General features: G+C 45.1%; 1 protein-coding gene across 1 annotated transcript in view; it reads right to left on the bottom strand.

The window, feature by feature from the left end:
• The window catches only part of DNER (delta/notch like EGF repeat containing), a 175,996-nt gene extending 158,414 nt beyond the window's left edge, over positions 1–17,582 (bottom strand). The window contains exons 1-2 of the mRNA XM_015585382.2: positions 17,384–17,582; positions 17,209–17,264 (exon numbers count right to left, since the gene is read on the bottom strand). Coding sequence (XP_015440868.1) covers positions 17,209–17,264; positions 17,384–17,582 — 255 coding nt within the window. The remainder of the gene's footprint in view (positions 1–17,208; positions 17,265–17,383) is intronic.
• Between the last annotated feature and the right edge of the window lie 3,026 nt (positions 17,583–20,608).

The raw sequence follows: 20,608 nt of genomic DNA, 5'->3' as shown, positions 1-20,608 counted from the left end.
GACACCGTCTTCACTCCTGGCGCTGTTGGGGGCACCATCCCAAGCTCATCCCAACTTTAACCTCTCCACGCGGAACAGGTGTCCTGCCAGGATAGACACAGCAAAGGAGAGCCTCCCTGAACCCGAAGCGCTAAACAATGTTGATCCAGGAATACGTTATCTAGAAGAATTTTCTAAGGCTCACCCCTCTAAAAATTAAATGGATGCCCATTATGAAACTACCAACTTTGTATTTCTAGCTGTGCATCCTGACAGATGATACTAGGGATCTAAATTGAAATCTCCTTTTACTCCTCCTGGACCGCCCAAGGCTTCCTCATAAGAAATGACTGCCCGGTTTATCTCTCCTGCAGATGCTCTCCCAATTTCCCACCTGATGAATGAAGCTTGTACAGGTGATATTATTTAATTGCAGGCTTCCGAAATAATGAGCGTGCATGACAATTGCAAGCTCGTAGAGAGCATAGTGGCAACTTGTATCAAGCAGAATTTTCTGAGAGTTTCCACCTCGTTATTTTGGAAGGTGATTACAGAGAGATGCGACCCAGCGAGATATGAAAGATAAAAATCCACTCGCGTGTCTTTAAACTGTATTCCTGCTCTGAGAGTTTAGCACTGAGTCCCTTGCTGACCTCTGAATTGCCACTTGTTGTTACTTGGAGACGCTACGAAACAATGTGACATGAAACAATGCTTTTCTGGAGACAGATCAAGGGTTCAGGCATGTTCTCAACGCTTATTCAATTATTGTTTGCTTCCGTGATAAGAGAAAATGAGACCTCTTTCTGAGATACCCTGGCTTCTCCGGCTGATCGTAAAACAGATTTTAGGAAAGAAGAGACTACAGATAAATAGGATCCCAATTTCTCCTAGTGAAATGGTTCGCACATAAACACACATAATTCTGCATGGAAAATGCCTACTCGTTCCGCAAATATCCTTGTCAAACAATTTCCAACAAACTCCTTAAGGAATGTTCAGGGGTTTTGAATTGAATAAAATGAAGCTCCAAAAAGACCACATTGTTAATTCTCTGCCATCACTGGCAGTCCCTTCACAGAATCTCAGTTAAGAGTAGATGGGTTGGTATCTGCAGAGAATATTTAAACTGTAAATGATTTTAAATACTTACAATCTTTATCAACTCAAAGTAAAACCCAAACTCCTTCCGTGACAGACGAAGCTTTCCAGGACCGGACCCTCCCAGCCCTGGTGCCCTCTCTTCCCACACTCGTTCCTCCTCCCTTGCTCTCGCCCCTCCCGCTTCCTTTCCGTTCCTGGACTATGCCAAGGTCACTCCCACTTCAGGGCTTTTGCACCTGCTGGGCTCTCTGCCTGGAACGCGTCCCTCCCAGACTCTGCGTGGTTCTCTATCTCGTTCCACAGAGTTCTCTACTCAAATGTCGCCTCCTCAGAGAAGCCTTCCTTCTCTACAAAATCTAAAATAATCCCCTTTTTCTTCTCCCACGAACACGTAAGCTCCATGAGCGCAGGGACTTTATCTGCTGTGTTCCCAGCTCTGTTCCCGGCACATCAAGGAACACAGAAAACGTGGCGAGGCTTCTTTTAAAAAGTATTGAAAACATAATGACTGAGAGCTTGATTGCTATTTGGAAAGCAATGCATAATGAGGGAGAGGTGTGAATGGCTCCTTTAGTCACGATATTATGACCTTGTTTCTAATTTATTTTTTTAGGAAAGCTTCATGGATGGGCATTACCTCAAAAATTATCTGACAGGAAGGAGAAAGAATTCAGTTAGCTAGGATAAAGGGGACACGTAAGCCATGTTTCTGAAGTTAACTTTTAAAACAACGTCTGAGGTCGACCTAGTCACAAATGGAAACTTTTAACACGTGCTTAAAACACACCGAAATACATTTAAATCATTTAAATACACTGAAGAGACCAAAATTAATTCTGGAAGAAGACCACCTCGCTGAGGGCCAGGGAGGCCCCAGGGCTTCTGTCCCATCGCCACAGCCCACTGGTGGCAACAGCCCGGCCCCCGAGAGGCACCAAGAAGCAGCATAAGTCAACAGGCCCTCTAGAGAAAGAATCCCAAGAACCAGTCCCCTCTGTCACACAGGAAAGGCTACCAGGCGTGGTACCTCCTGCGCCCCGAGGTGGTCATTTAGGGTTTTCAGAGATCATCGCCATTTAGTATCTCACTGTGCTCATGACAACCCTGCAACAGAAAAGGATTTTTCTGGATCCACATCACTGTCAGGAAATAGAAGGGCGGAGGAGTCGAGCGACAGGCATCACCGCCACTACGGGAGGAAGCCGAGGCCCGCCGCGTCTTCTGGCTTTCAGCCAAGAGTTCTTGCCCCACGCAGCACCGTGACTTTGACATGGAGTTGTTACCACGCCCAAAAAAATCCCCACGGAGAAGGCAAAAGGTAAGGGTTATACTTCCATGAGCAACTGAAAATAAGGACTCAACGTAGGCCACGGAAGGCCGTCGAAAACGCTTCGTTAGCATGAAGATAAAATAATGCTCGGTGAATGTCGACTGAGGCCTCACTATGTGACATGAACTGTACCACGCCTGGGAATAAAACGCTGAAAGAAACAAGGAACCAGATGCCACGTCCGTCCCTGGACGCTGTACATCTCGTAACCTGGTACCGGCACTAAAAACACCTCTGGTGGCACCTGCCTCTAACCGAGTCCTCTCCGCGGGCCTTCCACGACAGGTAGCGTTTGACGTCTAGCGTTTCACCTGTCTTCCTTTACTTCCTCCTGACGACGACCCTCTGAGGTAAGTGTGTTTCTTATTCTCTTTTATAGTTGAGGCTTAGCCTCGTGAAGCAGATGGTGACCTAAACTCAGAATCGAAGCCGAAGTCTTCGCAGAGTCTTTCTAGAACCTACGTGATCTCTCCCCGAGTCGCTTCGGCGTCACCTCCCACACTCCTGCTCGCTCGCGTGGCTCCACACACACCGGCCTCACTGTTCCGCCGCCTCGTCCGGCATCACCTGCCTCAGGGCCTCTGCACTGGCCATTCTCTCTATCTGGAACACGGCCACATCTTCCTCCCAATCTGCTCAGGTGTCATCTGCTCAGGAGGACTTCTCTGAGCACACGACCGAACCCCGCGAAGTCTCCATCCCTCGGCACCGTCGATTCCTCTGTCTCTGTCTTGCCTCTCCCCAAAACGTCTATCACCTTCTAATATATTGGGCGGGGGGGAGTTATTTATCTATTATATTTATTTTCTCTCTTCCTCCACTATCATATAAACCCTGTGAGGTCACATTTCTCTTTTCTGTTTTCTATTTGGGAACTTGAGTGTTAGCACATGGGGGCTGGTGAATGAACAGTGAATGAATGACTGGGTGAATGAATGATGTTACATACAAAGCAGGTGCTGGAGCCTGTGATGTGCACTGCTATGCAGCATGGAGTTAGGACTCCCCAAAGCCCAGGCCCAGGCCTTGAGAACACAAGTCAGGGGGGAACGTATGTGTCCTCGCCACGGCATTTTTAGAGCACTTCAATTACTTTAAATCAGCTTGAGAAGGAGACGAAGACCCCATTGATGGAGGAGGCAAGGCCCAACCAGCACACTCCGCCGCTGTGGCCTTGGTGAGGGCAGAAAGAGGGCTGACTGGGGGCGTGGATGGCTCTCACGCCCGCCTCCGAGGCATCCGGCTCCGGTCCTCGGGGGCCATCAGTTGGGACATCGCGTAAAGCCCGCCCCTCAGGGGGCAGAGTCGGGGGCTGGTGGAAAGAGCTGGGTGGTCAGGGCAGGTGTCCATGGCCGTGCCCAATGCGCCATGCCCCGATGACAGTCCCACCAGGAGAGGAAATAAAGAGCTGAAAGAAAACAGCATGGGGATAAACGGCATCGTTTAAGGGCGGCGGTCTGGGTCTCACAGACGAGAGGGGTGAGAGCAGCAATGGGATTAGAGGGAGAATGGGTAGCGGGGAGGGCCAGGAGATCTGCTCCTAGCGAAGAAAACGAAAGCTAAAAATTAAACTGCCAACCGTAGAGATTCCTAAAGGAATTCAACACAGCAAGTGATGCCGTGGAGCACGCATGCGCATGCGCGCACACGCACAGGGATACAACGGAGAGAAGTTAAACGCACTACAGGCCCCTGAGCTCTTCTTTAAAACGATCATTTCAGATTAACGCTGCTTCCTTGATTTTCTGTTAGTTGCTTCCCTAACAATGCCAACTACCTGCCATTATATTCTCTAACACTAGACTAGTTTCATTTTTTTTTAAAAATCCGTTTCGATTACATAACAGCAAATATAAGATAAAATGCAATCATTAATCTTTAAGCAGCATCCTGGAGTCATAAATATTTATTATAAGTCCTGTTCGACTGTACACAACTTATTGAGATGGATTTTAAGTTTGCATGTGTATTTTATCTCATAGGAAAAATCCTGTTGCAGGGGTCACTCCCGCCCTTGAATCCCATCAAGTCTGCACTATAAGCAGGAAATAACCAAACCGTCAAAATGCATAATGAGGCAAAATATCATAATTAATAGACCTGACTTTGGGGAGACCCAAAATTTGACAGATGATATTTTCTTGGCTATAATTTCTTGCTTCTCGTGATAAGGGAAAAAATGAGTAAGACTTTGTAATATCGCCTTTAAAGAAGAAAAGAGAAAGCCCATAGGTTTAATGATTTTCTGCTTACAGTGAACCGGCGAGCTCGCTTATTAAATGCTGTGTGTTACATCAGATTAATTCACCTTTCTAAGCCAAATTTTTTCAAATCACGGTTCTTTTCACATTTTATTTTAGACTTTTCACCCGTGTCAAATAATTTATACTACGATCAAGAGCACTTGTGGGGGGGGGGTGCACAGGGCGAGATGAGAGGCCAGACCGTAGCAAAGGTGCCTGACAATCCCAGGGACTAGGGATGCAAAGGGGTCTCCTGTGACGCTTCAGCTGAGACCTATTTTCTTTCCTTAAACTGTCTGCTGCCCATGTTTTTGGCAATTGCAATGCCCTCTGCAGCATACCGACAGAAGGATGAAGGTCAAACTTAAAACAAGTATGAAAGAGGCCCATTACAGGGTCGTTAGAGACAGTAAGTCACAGCTTCAGGGGTCGTCTCAAAGTGTCGCATGGGGACATCTTCATCAGCATCGCCTGGGTGGATGGCGGGGCCTGGGGACATAACTACCTTCCCAGGTGATCCTTCTGCGCTGGTCGAGAGATGCTATGGGCTTTGTTTGTACTTCTCCTGTACTTTTACAGAAAATTCAGTATGGCTGATCAGTCACTCAAGTGACGCTTATCAAGTACCTATGACACACCAGGCACGGTACACACATGAGGGCTCAGGAAGATGAGTAAAGCCCGTTCCTAGCTATTGAAGAGCTCGCAGTCTGATAGAAGAAAACAACGCATTAACTTGGACTCACTCTGAGCAGCCCAATTGTCAATTAATAACCTGCTTAGATGCACGTCGACTGTTTCGATTGTGTGTTTGAGTCGAAGTCCCATTGCTGAGAGAGAGAGAATGTGTTTGATCATTGCAGGTATGAAATGAGCAGATCACAAGCAGGTCTCGGAGCCAGTCTGTTTTAGATGATAGTGGCAGCTCTCACCAAAACAAAGGCAGCAGAAAGGAGCTTTCCGATGGGAAATGGAGCCGACTGAGCAACTCGAGTCCTGGGGTTGGTCCTCGTCCGCACAGGCAGCTCGGAGGCTGAGGACAAGGCCCCGGACACAGATTCCTCGCACGTGAAGGGAGGGCCTGGGGTGGCACTTCTCAAGGCCTCCTCCAGCTCCATAATTTCAGAGTCTCTTGACGGCCACTCAGCTTTCATTGACACTGTTTTCAATGGGTCTGGAGAAGCAGAATTCAAACCTGAGGTCGCCCAGCTCCCTAACTTACACCCATGCTCAGTGGGCGGTCAGCCCGGGGAACGGGACGCGTGCTTGAGGAATCCAACGCCAACCAGCCCGGGAGGGGGACCTGCGAACACGGATGGAGCGTGTCATACGTCCCAGGCCACACAGTCCCCCAAGGGACACGGCGGACGCGTGGCATTTACAGAGCAGTGAGGAGTAAGATTTAGGCACAGGAGAGGGGGATTCGTCTATGGTGTTAAGAAATAAGTCAAAGAGGCCATTGTTTTAGTAATTTTTCTGAACAGCAAAATCCATTAAGGAACTTTATAATACGGATTTTGATACAGATATTAGTATCACAGGGAAAAAGTGCTTTATTAAGCAAGGAACAAAAACAAAATCCTCACAGAAGGTTTCTCGACCTCGGCACCACTGGCTCTTCGGGCTGGACAGTCTGTTCTGGGGGTCGCCCTGTGCATGGCAGGATGGTCAGCAGCATTCCTCATCTCTTCTTACGAGAGGCCGGTAGAAGCCCTCCACCCAGCAATGACAGTTGTGACAAACGAAAACATCTGCAGACATCGCCAATGTCCCCTGGAGCAAAATCGCTCCTTAAAGGAACAGACCCACGCATTTTACTGCATCGAAATGTTTGAGACCCAGATGACTCCATAAATGAAGTTAAAAGGCAGCAACATGATGGAGGGAGAAAACATACCACTTATCATTATAAAGGACTAAGTCCTTCGTTATATAGACCCTTCGATATCACCGACAGAGGCGCACCTCAACGACAAGGACCAAGAAATAAACAAGGAACGTGCAGAATGGTTTGCACAGAATCACGTCATTTTTAATGTTATTTTTAAACACAAAACACAACATCGCGTGTCCATTTGTATATAAGTACACATATAAAATTTTAAAAGCGGAATCGACCGTTGTTTTAATAATTTGTCCGGGCAGCAGAATCCATTAAGGAACTTTTAAAAAGCTCCAAGCCGTTCATCAGAACTCAGAAGGTGAGGCCTAGAAACCCATATCTTTCAGCATGTTCCAGATGATTCTCAGGCATCTGGTCCGAAAAACAAAATTTAGAGTTCGTTGGTACAAAGCAGGGTTGGCAAAATACGAGTGCAGGCCAAACCCAGCCCACTCCATAAATAAAGTCTTCCTTGGATACGGCCGCGGCCATCTGTGTCTGTTTTGACTGCATCACTCGGCAGTTGAGTGAGCGCCACAGAGACTACCTCATCCACAAAGCCATTCCAATATTCATCATCTGGTCCTTGAGTCTGCCAATCCCTGACCCAGACGGTACCGACTCTGGCTTTACGAAAGGAAGAAACAGGTAGGTGGGCTCCTCTGGGCGACATTCAGAGAAGACAAGCTGGACCGGGCTCATGACATGTCCACAGCAACTTCCGCTATTTTTTTCTCCCCACCCCACTCCCTTACTGGGCTGGCACGTGCCGAGTGATTACGTCACAGAGGGGCCTTGTGTGGTACAACTTAAGGCAGAGAAGGGACCAGGTGCTCTTTTAATCACAATTATGTGCAGAAACGTGGCAGGATAAATCTTGGCGCTACTTACCTAGAAAACGCACTATGACGGGTCATATTCACAGCTTTGCTTCCCTGGAAGAAATGTACAAATGCTCCCCCTACCCTCCCGCCCAACAACGGAACTAAAGGGAAATGAGTGATGGACAGCTCGCTGCAGAGGCTAAATAGGTGGAACCCAGGAGTGGGGCTAAGGGGAGATGCGCCCAGACCGAGGGGCCCTGAAATAGCCGCAATGTCTCCCTCTGCCAGCTAGGAGGCGACCACAACACACAGGTGGCTCCTGAATTTGCATTTTAGGGTTTCTGGGGAAAATGGTAATGAGAATTGCTACCCTGCAATACTAGGATATAGTAGGGAAACCCTGGGGTTCCACTCCCATTTGGGGGTGACCTTGGACAAGACAGGATGTTTCTCGGGACTCAGTTTCCCCAGCTGCACAAGGAAAAAGATGGAGGACTACAGAGTCCTTAATGCTGGGTCTCTCGACGCGAAATGGGATTTGCGCGGGTTACAAGTGTCACCCTCGTGCCGAAAAGCAAATGAACAACGTTCGGGTCCAACCGCCACGGTGTTTTTGTCTTTAAAAGGATATTTTTCCCACTTAGTTCATTGAAGATCTTAACTACATTCCAACGCCAACAGCTTATCCACGAGGAGCAAAGACGTGGGAAGAAATCACAGTGTTCGAGCCAGCAGCAGACACAGCCAAAAACTGCTTCCCATGAATTTTTTTTCCAAACCCAAATAATAAAAATGCTTACTCGCTTTACTGAATCGAGGACTGCACATCACGGTGAAACAAATATTCCTGTGTTTCGATTGTTCTTTATTTCTGTATTAGGGACTCTAGGCCTACTTGAAAAGTAATGCAAGACGACTGTGGGCAGTCAATAATTTTTCCCCTCAATTCTGAGTCAACCTTCTTAAAGTCGGCCTATCCTGATTTTTGCATGTGGATTGAGCCACATGTGTAAGTAGGCGAAAAGGAAATTATAAGCAGAATTAGAATTGTTGACGACGAAATGACTCCATTAAAAATAAACATGACTGATTAGTGTCCTACCTTTTTATAGTATCCTTTTAAAATATGCTAATTTGGGGAATTACCTTGAAATTACAGTGCCTTTGCTTTAGTCTGGCTGGTACATATAGTCAGTAGTCGTACTGATAAATCTCTATCTTGCAGATATGTCAAGAATTAAATAACTATTCTTCAGACACCTGACAAGGCTTTGTCCCCCGGTTTCCATAGTCACCTGCGTTCACTGGCACGGGCACACCAACCTCAAATGAAATGCTTTTCTTTTTTTCTCTTAGTTATCCAAAGACAAGTTTCTTGAATCAGAAGCTCGAAGAACAATTTCAGTGCATATGTTCTTGCTTTGCCCCTCATCAGAGACACCTGTATACCCTAGCAAACTCTTTTTACAAAGCAACGATGCCATAAATACAGGTGATATGTGAACTTGTACCTCCCCGGTCTACTCAGGAAAAGAAGCCTGCAGCAAACTGGGAGTTAAACTTCCTCGAAGATTATTTGAGCATCTCGACTGACGCAGGAAAAGCATTTGATTGAATTCAACATCCATTTAGAATGAAAACTTCCAGCAAACAGAAATAGAAGGAAATTTCTTCAATCTGATAGAGTATCTATAAAAAAAATTTTTTTTAAAAACCTACAGTAAATTTAATATTTTTTGGTGAAGGATTAGAAAACACAATAGCACAAAGATTCAAATTTTTCCCAAAGTGATTTAAAGATTTAATGCCACTGCAATAAAAATCACAAGTTTTGGGTGGTTGTTGTTCCCGTGTAAAATGTCTTCAAATAGCCCAGACATTCTTGGAAAAGAACAATGTAGGAGGACATATGCTACAAAGAATCAGGAATTTTAAAGCTACAGTAATTGGGACAATGGAATAGAGGGTCCAGAACTAGAATGATCACAAATAGACACTTTGTTTCTGGAACGGACTAGTATGATAAATATAATCTTTTCAATAAACTGATATCCGTACCGGGAAAAAATTAAACTAGACTCCTCTCTCACACCATACACAACAATAAAATTTTCTGTCTTAAATAAAAAATTTTTTAATTAATCATCTCCATATCTAGCAACAATATGGTGAAGGAAGCGCTCTCGTGTGATCAGGATAATCTTTATGAGAGAGGTTTGGCAGATGAATGGGCTGAGCCCTGAGATTAGTGACTCCCGGGGTAATAAATGAGAAAAGCATGACTTTATCTCGGTGAAATCAAGCCCACAAGATAGGCACACGGGGTGCTATGAGGACCAGAGAGCTGTGCACGGAGCACACCGAGATCATTCAGGAAGTCTTCCTACAGAGAGAAGGTCCCAAGGGTCAAGGAGGAGCCACCCAAGGAAGGAGCAGCAGCAAAGGGGGCTCCTGCCAGCGAGAACAGCAAGTGCAAAGGCCCTGGGGCATTGAAGAGGGTGGTATAGGAAAGAAACAAGCGGTTCTATTTAACAGGAGGATAGGTCACATGTCAGGACGTTTTAAAAGATTTGTTGAAAAAGATGAAAATCAGTTCGCAGCCCGTGATGCTAAACAGTTCGACGTTGACTCTGAAAGCACGTTGATAATGAATTTCAGGCAGGAATGTGACGGATGAAATGTCTTAGAGAAAGGCCTCCAGCAACAATGGGATGACGTATGAGTGGGGGTCAACCTGGAGACGCAGGGATGACAGGGGTGTCTTAGGGAACCACCGCAGTTACCCGGGTGAGGAGCAACGCGGCCCAGAATAAGGCTGGGCTGACGCGGACAGAAACGTGAAGGCAGGAACGTCACGAGACTGGGATTCTGACCGACTCGACGTGTGAGGGGCGACCCCTGGGCTTTTGACCTGGACGACCAGGTAAAAGGATAGGGTCACGCGTTGAAATACAGGATTCAGAAAAATAGAACGAGTTTGAGAAGGGACAGGAAGCCATGGTTTTTTGGTTTGGGGCCAGGAGATGTCTAGGTATCTCAGGGACATTGAGTAGGCGATGTCTTTATGTGACCGTAAACATGGATCTGGTGCTCGGGGGGGAAAGGGAGAAGCTGGCTCTCCCGATTTGAAAATACACTGGCGGCTGGGGGACAGCGATGACATTGCGTACACACGCGCCCAGCGAGAGAGAGGCGCCGGAGAGGCTGGGAGGAGGTGGGGAAACATTGGGGCGGAGGAGAAAGGAGCACGGCGAGAAGAGCTCGAATGTGTCGCGGGCCGCAGTCCCCGGTCCCGACGTGCCCCGTCTCATATGCTCTCAACAGCCCTGTCAAACAGCTGTCACCGTGACTTCATCCAGATGGTAAGGCTCAGAAAGGTTACATAGCTCATCCAAAGTCACGCGTGGCAGGGATCTGAACCCAAGACTGAGTGGCTCCATACTGCATCCTTTCACTGTATGCCACATGGCCTCTTCTTCTGTCTCGTGAGGTCAAGGAGTGGTCCTCGGGAGGACAGAGTGGCTCACTGTCACGGGCTACCAGAGGAAAGTGACATGTTTCCTGGGAAGCCGGCCTTGGGTACCGCGCATGGGCTGTTCAGGCAGCTCAGGGGTCAGGCCACCTACCGGTGAGTCGGGAAGAGCTGGTGATGACACTCGGGGCGCAGTGGCATAGGGGTAACCTAGGTCCAACCAGCTGTGGAGGGCTTCAGGTTAAACAGCTCCCAAACCCTGGGCGGCTCATCGGACCTTCCAAAACACCTGGACCGAGCCCACTGGGCTGAGCAGGTTCGCGGTTCCGTGGAAGGGTCTAGTTTTGCACACATGGGGTGTGCGACGCCTGTAGATGTGTCCAGGAGAACAGAGTCCGTAGGAACATGGAACCTTAGAGGGGTCTGGGCAGAACAAAGAGCTGGGGACACCAGATTTTCTTCTGCCCTCATTCAGACCCCTTCCCTGTCCCCCAGGAAGACAAGGCTTCTAGGAGCAAGCACCTGCTTTATGAAGCACATGCTGACCAAGTTTCAGGAGCATGCAGCACGGCAAAGCCTGGGCACATGGAGTTTCTCTACCCAGACAAGCTAGCAGAGAGCAGAGCGGATGTGCCACGTGACCTGCCCACGGCGAGGAGAGCGAAGGGGAAGGGGCCTCGGGGATTCAAGCCCGACCGGCCACACTGGCAGAGAAGATGCAGGAGAAGGTGACTTATCCTGAGAAGCCCGGGCTGAAACTGTCCGCACGTGTGAAAGCTGGGACGACACGTTTCTGGGTGACATCCTACCAGTCAAATAAAAGGAGCATTTTTTTTATGTCTTCTTTTTTTTTAACTATTCTAAGGAATGTCTTTGCCATCTACCCGCTGTGTAACCAGCGGCACAACCTGAGTGAGTCAGGCAGGTAACTGCACTTCGCAGGAGGCCCTGGGGACCCTGTCAATTGTACCCCTCTTCTGAGAGTTTCCTGCACCCTGAGTTCCCTTTCCTGAAGGAGCCTAGAGCTGCTGGTGAAGATGACGGTACTAAGTTGCCTTTGCTCAAAAGCCACCTCAGGGCCCTGCCTGACTATCTTCCCAGGAGCATCACAGAGATTCCTGAGACGATGGGGCCTGGGAAAGCCAGGAGGAGCCCAGACAGCAGCCTCTGCGTTATTCTCATGGGTTTGGCCTCCATCCTAGAAGCTTTGGGAAGCCAATAAAACATGTTAAACCAGGCTGGGGACTCCTTCTGTCTCCCACTTTCAAAAGAGCCTTCTATTCTTGTTGGGGACCACAAAGGTAGTCTCCAAATATCACAGTATGTTTATGTCTTTATGATTTGAAATAGGTGGAAATGACAAATGACACCTGCGTGAGGCAGCCAGGAGCTGCAAAACCCAGCACACAGTTGGCACTCGATAAATATTTGTTGTCTGAAACGAAGAAGGTGCATCGCCGTCTTTGAGACCGCTCTTTATTCTTCGCTCAGAGCGATTCCCACTGGGGCAGGGCATTGGAGCCCAGGACTCTGGAGAAAAGTTGGGTGAGAAACAAGGTCGAAGAGCAGAAAAACCAGGGTCACCTTGTTTGGGAAAACCTTTTGCTTCAAGCTGTAAAGGGCTTGCTCCCCAAGCTTCCCCAGCTTGCTTCCTTGAACCTGTCTGGCCTCTCGACTGCTCTCCTGTGTTTTTCTCTCTGTGGGCACAAAAATGCCCTTCGCTCTCTTTTTAGTGTTTCTAACTTTAAGTGGAAACAGCTGCTCTAAGTTTACTATCCATCTGCTCCCAGATGTGAGGTCAAGAACCAGTGACTGCGGAGAAATCTAAAACCTTCATATCACCCAACCTCATTAGCCTGGAGATAAGCCTTCTAGAACCAGCCAGCTTCATCTAGGCAGCTTCGCTAAGTGGGGAAAAAAAAATAAAGTTAAAAAGGAAAAAAATAAAGTTCAAGACACCAAAAGAGCAGGCCCTGGATACCCAGGGGCAATTATTTTTTTAATCAACAAAAGATCCCCAAACTGTATGTGTGCTCAGACCAGTCATCTCGCTGCATGGCAGGAAAGAAGCTCTGATTAGCTCACGTCATCTAGTAAAAGGCGGGTATTTTTCCATGAGGAAACCGAGAGGACTTTTGAAATTATAGAAGACCAAAGGAACAAAAGAAAGAAAAAAAAAACAGTAAAGGAATGGAGAAACAGGGCTGAGGGTGGAGAGGCCATCCATAAAACCCTGCCAACTAGGAACAGTCATGGACTGTGAAGCACAGACACGGGGTGGCCAGCAGCAGAGACTGGGGTCTCGGGACAGAAAGCAGAGGGACGAGGGAGAGAAAAACAGCCTGCCTTCATTTTGCAGCCCTGTGGACACAAGACAGCTCCACAGAGAAGCAGAAGAGAGAACATTCTAGCTGCACTTTGGAGCACTTTCTCTTAAGACACAGAGGTGCTTCCTCTCCCACGAGAAGCTAAACCTTAAATCAGGAGAGTCGGTGCCTGGATCATTACGTCTACGGAAGCGGTAGAACAGAAGTACTGTAGCTTGAAGACGCTCTACAATACTGATCATCCACATTATTTCTTAAAAAACACAAATATTTAGCATTTCCAATGAAGGCACGAAATGAGAAGGATAGAAAAATCCACAGGAAAACGTCAGTAAAGCCTAACCGTGTAGAATTAAGGGTTTTCCAGGAAACTAATTTTTGAGCACAGAGCATCCCCTGACCTGTTTCAGCGCGTCGATGAAACCAATCACATCGAACCGTGCGTGCCAAGTCGGACTGTGTGAATTACATTAGCGGGTAAAGATTATAGACGCCGTGACTTTTCCTGCGTGTGTAAATGCCGTAGGCACGCAGCAAAGAAAAGCTTTGTTGATGAAAGATTTCGTTATTTGGGACTTTAATTACAACAGACTGAACCGATGGGCAGGCCCTTCTCCAGCTCAAACCATAGAGCGAAATTAGATAAAATAGAAAATGCTTTGATTCAAAGGAGAGCTTTAAAGCGGGGAGAAGGAGGGGAATCCTCGAGTTTCAGAAATAATGAGAGAACTCACGGCCGGAGCCATTAGCAGATGACACTGCATTGTCCACAGGAGTTACAGACCTGGAAAGAGGACCGAAGGGCTGGGAGTCTGAGTTCTAGAAATCGCATGAGCATGAGAAACATGGCCTTGAGCCCAGGAGAAGAGGGTGACCCATAACTGAGTCGACACAGAAAGCCTCTAAGAGCCACCCTGTTTAAAAAAAAAAAAAAAAAAGATGGGTGGCCTGAAACTAAATCCACTGGTGTGCCTGGAGAAACTGACATCTCTCTAGGATCTCTGGATTAAAAAAAGAGTTGCCTAGGAGTAACCAAAGTGAATATCCCATTTGATTCATGATAGCCCCTTGATGTGGAAATCCTTAGCTAAGAAATGAACATAAAAAACTTGTCCAGGACCAGCAGAGTCACGGAGTGACAGTTTCATAGCACGTGAGACTCACACACATGGACACATCATAATGAGCTCATTATAAGAAATTACAATCCACACAAGGAAACAAACCACCAGCAGCATGTGCAACTGTGGATAAAGCGTCAGCAACACCTTTTTCCCTGCTGCAGGAATACCCATTTATGTATTTTTAAGATAAAATAAGATGTTTAAAGTATGCTTGAAACTTTTTTATGATTCTCCACTTCAATTAACTTCTTTGATTAACTGACCTGATTAACTATCCTAATAACTTTAATAAGAGAGCTTCCACCAAAGAATACTAATAGCTAATAATAAGATTTTCATCTTCACTATAACCCTGTGCAGTAAGTATTATTAACTGCACATTATCTCTGTGGCTCAGAGAATTGGAGTAATTTGTCCAGTCATTGGCTACTGTGAAATAAGAATATCGATCCAAGCAGAAAGATATAATTCCAACCGAATATCATGTTCTTTTTTTTTCTAATTTGTCATACTGATCTAAAAACTCAAGTGGAAGAAAAAAAGACCAAGTATTTCCAAGATAATTTGAAGAAAAGAACATATTTTCCCCACCAGATACAATATTTACTATAAAGCTATCATCACTGCAACAGTATAGTATTGGCCCAGGGACAGACAAATGAAACAATATATCAGAAAAGAGAGCACAGAGATATACCATATAAAGAAACCTGGTATATAACGGGAAAGCATTAAAAATTAGTGCAGGGAGGATAAACTATTTAGTAAGAGGTACTTGAACAACTGCTGATTGCTATGACTATAAAATAAATATTCCAGTCATGCATTACATACTCACAGAAATGAATTCTAGATGAATTTTGTATCAAATGTTAAAAAATACAATCTCAAAACTTTTATATCAGGAGTCTCTAAACTGCATGTCATGGACCAAATCCTGCCCATCGCCTGATTTTGTAAATAAAGTTTTAATGGCACACAGTCACGCCCATTAGTTTACGGAGGTAGCTGCTTTCAGGGTTGAGTAGTTGGAAGAGAAAGGGTGTGGCCAGCAACGCCTGAAATATTTCCTCTGACCCTCTGCATCGAAGGGCCCCTGATTCCTGCTCTAGATGAGAATACGGGAGAACACCTTTATGACATCAAGGTTGAAAAGAATCTCTTGAGTAAGACTAAAGAGACAAATATATTAAACGACAAAAAAAAAATGTAAATGAGTGAACTAGAGTTACATCTGACAACCACAGACAAAACATAGTAGTAAGAAAAGAAAAAAGCAAGTCACAGAAGGCTAGGTACACTATGACTCTTCCTTTTGTAGATATTTTATGCCTGTGTGGTAAAAATAAAAAACACAGACAGAAAGCTTATACACCAACTCAGAATAACAACTGTTTCTCGACAGAGAGGGAGGGAAATGGAGGGAGGGGTAGCTTTTAACTATATCTGGCTGTTTTCTAAAAAAAAAAATCTGAAGCAAATGTAACAGAGTCATGTTTGTAGAATCTCAGTGGTAGATGCTAATTATATTATTCTCTGCCCTGTTCTGTGTGCTTAAAATATTTCATAATAAAAATTTAATGAAAAACGTGCTCCTCATCATTAAACAAATATTTATTGAGCACCTTCTATACGCCAGCAATGGCTCTAGCCCAGAGCTGGGCAAACTAAGGCCCACGGGCCAAATCTAGCCTGCCGCCTGGTAAAGATGATGGTTACATTTTTTAAAGATGTTTAAAATCAAAACAAAATTAATATTTCATATTATGTGAAAATTACATAAGTCAGCTGTCAGCGGCCATCGATGAAGTTTTATTGGACAACAACCACGTCATTCATTGACTTATTATTTGGCTGCCTTCTTCCTCCATCCACAGAATTGAGTAGTCACAAGAGAGACCATGTGGCCCACAAAGTCAAAAATATTTGCTCTCTGGCCCTTGACAGAAAAAGCTTGCTGACCTCTGCACTAAGCCCTGGGAAAAAGGCACAGTCTCTGCTCCCACGGTGCTGGTGGAGGGACGCAGATGATCAACACTGTAAGATGTGTCAGCCCTAATGCGGAAAATAACAAAGACAATTTCATTGTGTGGATTATACATTCTACTTTTTATAGCTTTAATTAAAAAAAAAAAAGCTAAATAATGGTAGAGCTCCCCCAACGAGTCAAGAGTAACGTCTTGGAAATATTTTTTATAGCTTTCCCTTCTCCAGAATTATATTACTGATTCAACTCATCAGCTAGAAATATTCAGATCATGAAATTTTATCACATAAGAAATTTCATGAGAAAAATCAATCCGTCTTGCAAAAATAATAATAGGAATTAAAATAACTGTATACGTATATAGATCCTTCTTGTCATATTGTTTGTGCCTCCAGTTCTGCTCAGAGTAAAATTAATAAAACTGTGACCCGGCACCATTTGCTTTGATGATGCAAAGTCCTCAGGCTTCAGAATGAGCCACATCCAATAAATCCAAGCACAAGTTCTGAAAATTAACATGAAGAATGTATGTTTGCGGTCCACTGTCTTGTGCTGCAGAAGCCATAGGAAACAGTAAATACCCTCAGATTCAGTGACCCCTGGAGAAGGGAGGGGTGTCCTGGACAGCAATAAATTCACGGAAAAGGCTGTCATTCAGAAAGACGCCTGTTCCCCGTTTCTGAGACCCCACACTCAGGGGAGCGCTGTCTTTCACACCATCCGGAGGGGAGTCTGCGGCTGACGCTCAGAGGGACAGCCCAGAGAGCACCATAAATGCATTTCCAGCGGCTCCACTTGGCCATGCAGAGAGGGTATCATGTCCCTGACCACCCACAGTGTCCTGGAAGCCCATTTGCCAGGACTGGCTTCCAGGAAAGGGTCCTTTCGTGGCATTCATTCATGCATCTTGGGCGACCCTGAGTCCGGATTCCATACCTGTCCAATGGCAGCAGCATTAAACGCATACGCAGCTTGCACCTGCAGTTCCCAAACTGTGGGACAAAGCGTCACGGGGCACTGCAGTGATGACACAGGGGCGCTGAGGATCATATAGGTTTGGGGTTTTTTTGTTTTTTTTTTTAATTTTCAAGGAAAACAAGGGATACGTGACTTCTGCCGGACACCGAGAACACTAGCTGCAGGAAGTTGATGCCTCCGACATCAGACCCCGCTCCGCTCTTTTTGATGGCATCATATCTTGTCAAAGCTGCATTTTCAGCGATTGTTGTGATAAAAGGCAAATTCTCCACAAAAGCCAACGTGAGGAGTCTGAGAAGCTGTGCCAAGTCCCTCACGCGCACGTCCCCCATTAGCACGGAACTGGGGTCACTTTTTTTCCAGACGGCCACAAATTGTTAGGACGTTAAGTCATTGAGACCCAGCCACTGACAAAGATCCTCTCCTTGATCGAACTCTATTCGGGTTTTGAACTTTTCCAACTAGACCTCGACTTTTGAACGTCTGGTACATCTCTGTGTTGTCCAGTTTGAGCAAGAATCCTGCTACGACAGTTTAGCCGGCATCTCCATCCTCCATACCTGTCCACCCTCAATATCTAATCGGGTTCTCACGGTCCACCACCCCCCGGTGATGTCTGGTCCCTCGACCTGCCTTTAGCAAGAATCATGTTGGGTTGTTTTTGCCAGAATCTTCCCTTTCCTGTGGTACTTTCTCTCAGTAATTTTTCGGCCACCAACCCCACCTGCCACTTGGCCGTCAACCCCCTTCTCTCGTTATATTTGGAATCGAGCCCGATGCTATACTGAGGTCCTGTTCCCCCCACTGCAATTGTCCTGAATAAAATCTATTTGGACCACGGTCACAACTGTCCAGCTCTGGCTTCTCTTTAACATTACTTCATAAATGGAGCCATTAGCTACCTCCTGTGGCCTCGGGCACTATACAAAAAATTTGCTGTGACGCTAAGACCACCGTGAACCAAGTAACTTTGTTTCAGAGCCTCGGGCTGATATCAAAACTCTCGTACGGTAATATATAAAAAAATGCTTCATTGCATGTGTCACTTTATGAATAAGTTCCATACAGAAAGAGATTTCCAAAGTTCTGCTACTTAAAATTGTAGCGATCTCAGCTGTCTGGAGGCTCGGCTGTCCTCCGGCCTTCATCTTCTAAGACAGCCAAAGAGCTGAAATTTCAAGAAAACAGGATACCGACCGCAGAGGGGACGAGTTTGTTGGTCGATGATTGAAATCAGGTGGGTTGACAATGCGCATGATCGACACGGCTCTGAGAGGTCCCACTACCACCCTCAGGGGCAGGCAAGCCAGGAGGTTTTACCCTCAGGTTAAGGGAAACCAAGCTCCTGGAAGGTGACATGAAGAATCTCACTTCTGGGACTCAAATAACACTGTTTGATATTACCTCAGCAGTCCCTAAGTGTATGTTTAAATCTTTTTTGGTCTTTTTTTTTTTCTCATCTGGACTTTATTTGGTAGTTTTGATTGCTGTATCTTCAAGTTTACTCATCTTTTTCATTTGCGGTGTCTGATCTTCTGTTAACCTCATCTAGGATTTTTTTTTAGACATTGTATTTTTATTTCTAGAAGTTGTGTTGAGGCCTTTTTTATGGCTTATATTTCTTTTTTCTTATGTTCCTGTTTCCCTTTAAATCCTTGAAGATATTTATAATAATCCTTTTAAAATAATTATTTGTTTTCATTGTTTCTGTCATTTTGGGGTTTGTTTTCTATTACTGGTTATAGGTAACATTTTTCTGCTCTTCATATGTCTACTTATTTTTATTAGGTATTGGACATTTGTAAGTTAAATTATTGAGTATTGTAGTTCTTTAAAAATTATTTTAAAGGCTGTTGGTGGGATGGTAAATTGGTACAGAAACTATGGAAAACAGTATAGAAATTCCTGAAAAAAATTAAAAATAGAACTACCGTATGATCCAGCAATTCTACTTCTGGGTGTTTATCTAAAGAAAACGAAAACACTGATTCACAAAGATATCTGTACGCTCACGTTCACTGTAGCATTATTCACAAGATCCAAGATATGGAAACAACCTAAGTGTCCCCTGATGGACAAAAGGATAAAAAAGATGTGATAAATATATAAAATGGAATATTATAGATATTATACATATTATATATATATAATGGAATGTTAGCCATACAAAAAGAATAAAATCTTTCCATTTGTGACAACATGGATGGACCTCAAGAACATTATACTAAGTGAAATATGTCAGAGAGAGAAAGACATATACCGTATAACCCCATTTATATGTGAAATCTTAAAAAAAAAAAAAAAAAAAAACAGATCGTTGGTTGCCAGAGACTGGAGGTGGCGGGGGCCAAAATGGAAGAAGGGCGACAAAAGGTACAAACTTTCATTTATAAAAAAATTGCCTTGGGGATGTACTGTGCAACACGGCGGCTGTAGTTAATGATACTGTATCGCACATTTGAAAGTTGCTGAGAGTAGATCTTAAAAACTCTCAATGACAAGAAAAACATTTTTTGTAACTGTGCGTGGTGATGGGTGTGAACTCGACATTGCGGGACCACCCTGCAATGTGTGCGAATGCGGAATCATTATGCTGTGTGCTCAAAACTCGCTCTGGGTGCAAAGCATCAGCAGATTCTGGACTTGGGGTAACCCACTTGTCCACGAGGGGCGCCCACTGTGAGAGCTGCAGGCTTGCTGCTCCGGCAGCAACCCAGCTGTGAGCCCAGCACTGACTGGAATGTTCCGGGTTCGCTCTCCTTTGCACTTTTGCAAAAATGGCCTGAAGACGGGGCTCGCCAGCACCAGTGTGCTTAGCCCAGGTTCCTTTTTGTCCAACATTAGGCACGACGAGCTCTAAACCAGTTATGTTTGGTCTTCTGCACTAACCTCTAGACCCTGTGAGAAATTCAGTGGATTTATTTTATCACATCTATGCGCATATAAAGGAACAACCGAGTGAACGAATAAGAAATCATCGAGCGGCAGCCAAGCCATATTACTATGTGCTATAAAGCAAGAACCTAGTCCAATATACAAAATTATTTTAGACCGAAATAAGTCTTTGCATATTTAAGACAAAAGTACCACTGACTTGCTAAAACAATGGCTAAGTTCTATTTAAAATTCAATCACATTTGCGTCTTCATTATATTTGCATTGCAAAGTGTCTCACATGAGATCCAGTTATCAGTCTCTCTATTATTCCAACTCCGCAGGGAAGATTTCTGGCAAACAAAGTCATTAAAAAAAATCTAATTTTGCTGAATACCATACAGATTAATAGCCAGCTCATTCTATAAATATTGCTTCCAAAAACAGAAGTTTCGCTGGTAAAAAAGAAGAAATAAAATCCAAC

This window comes from Pteropus alecto, unplaced genomic scaffold (assembly GCF_000325575.1).
Source record: "Pteropus alecto unplaced genomic scaffold, ASM32557v1 scaffold110, whole genome shotgun sequence".
In the NCBI taxonomy this organism is placed as follows: Eukaryota; Metazoa; Chordata; class Mammalia; order Chiroptera; family Pteropodidae; genus Pteropus; species Pteropus alecto.
This window is presented reverse-complemented; position numbering and strand designations above follow the sequence as displayed.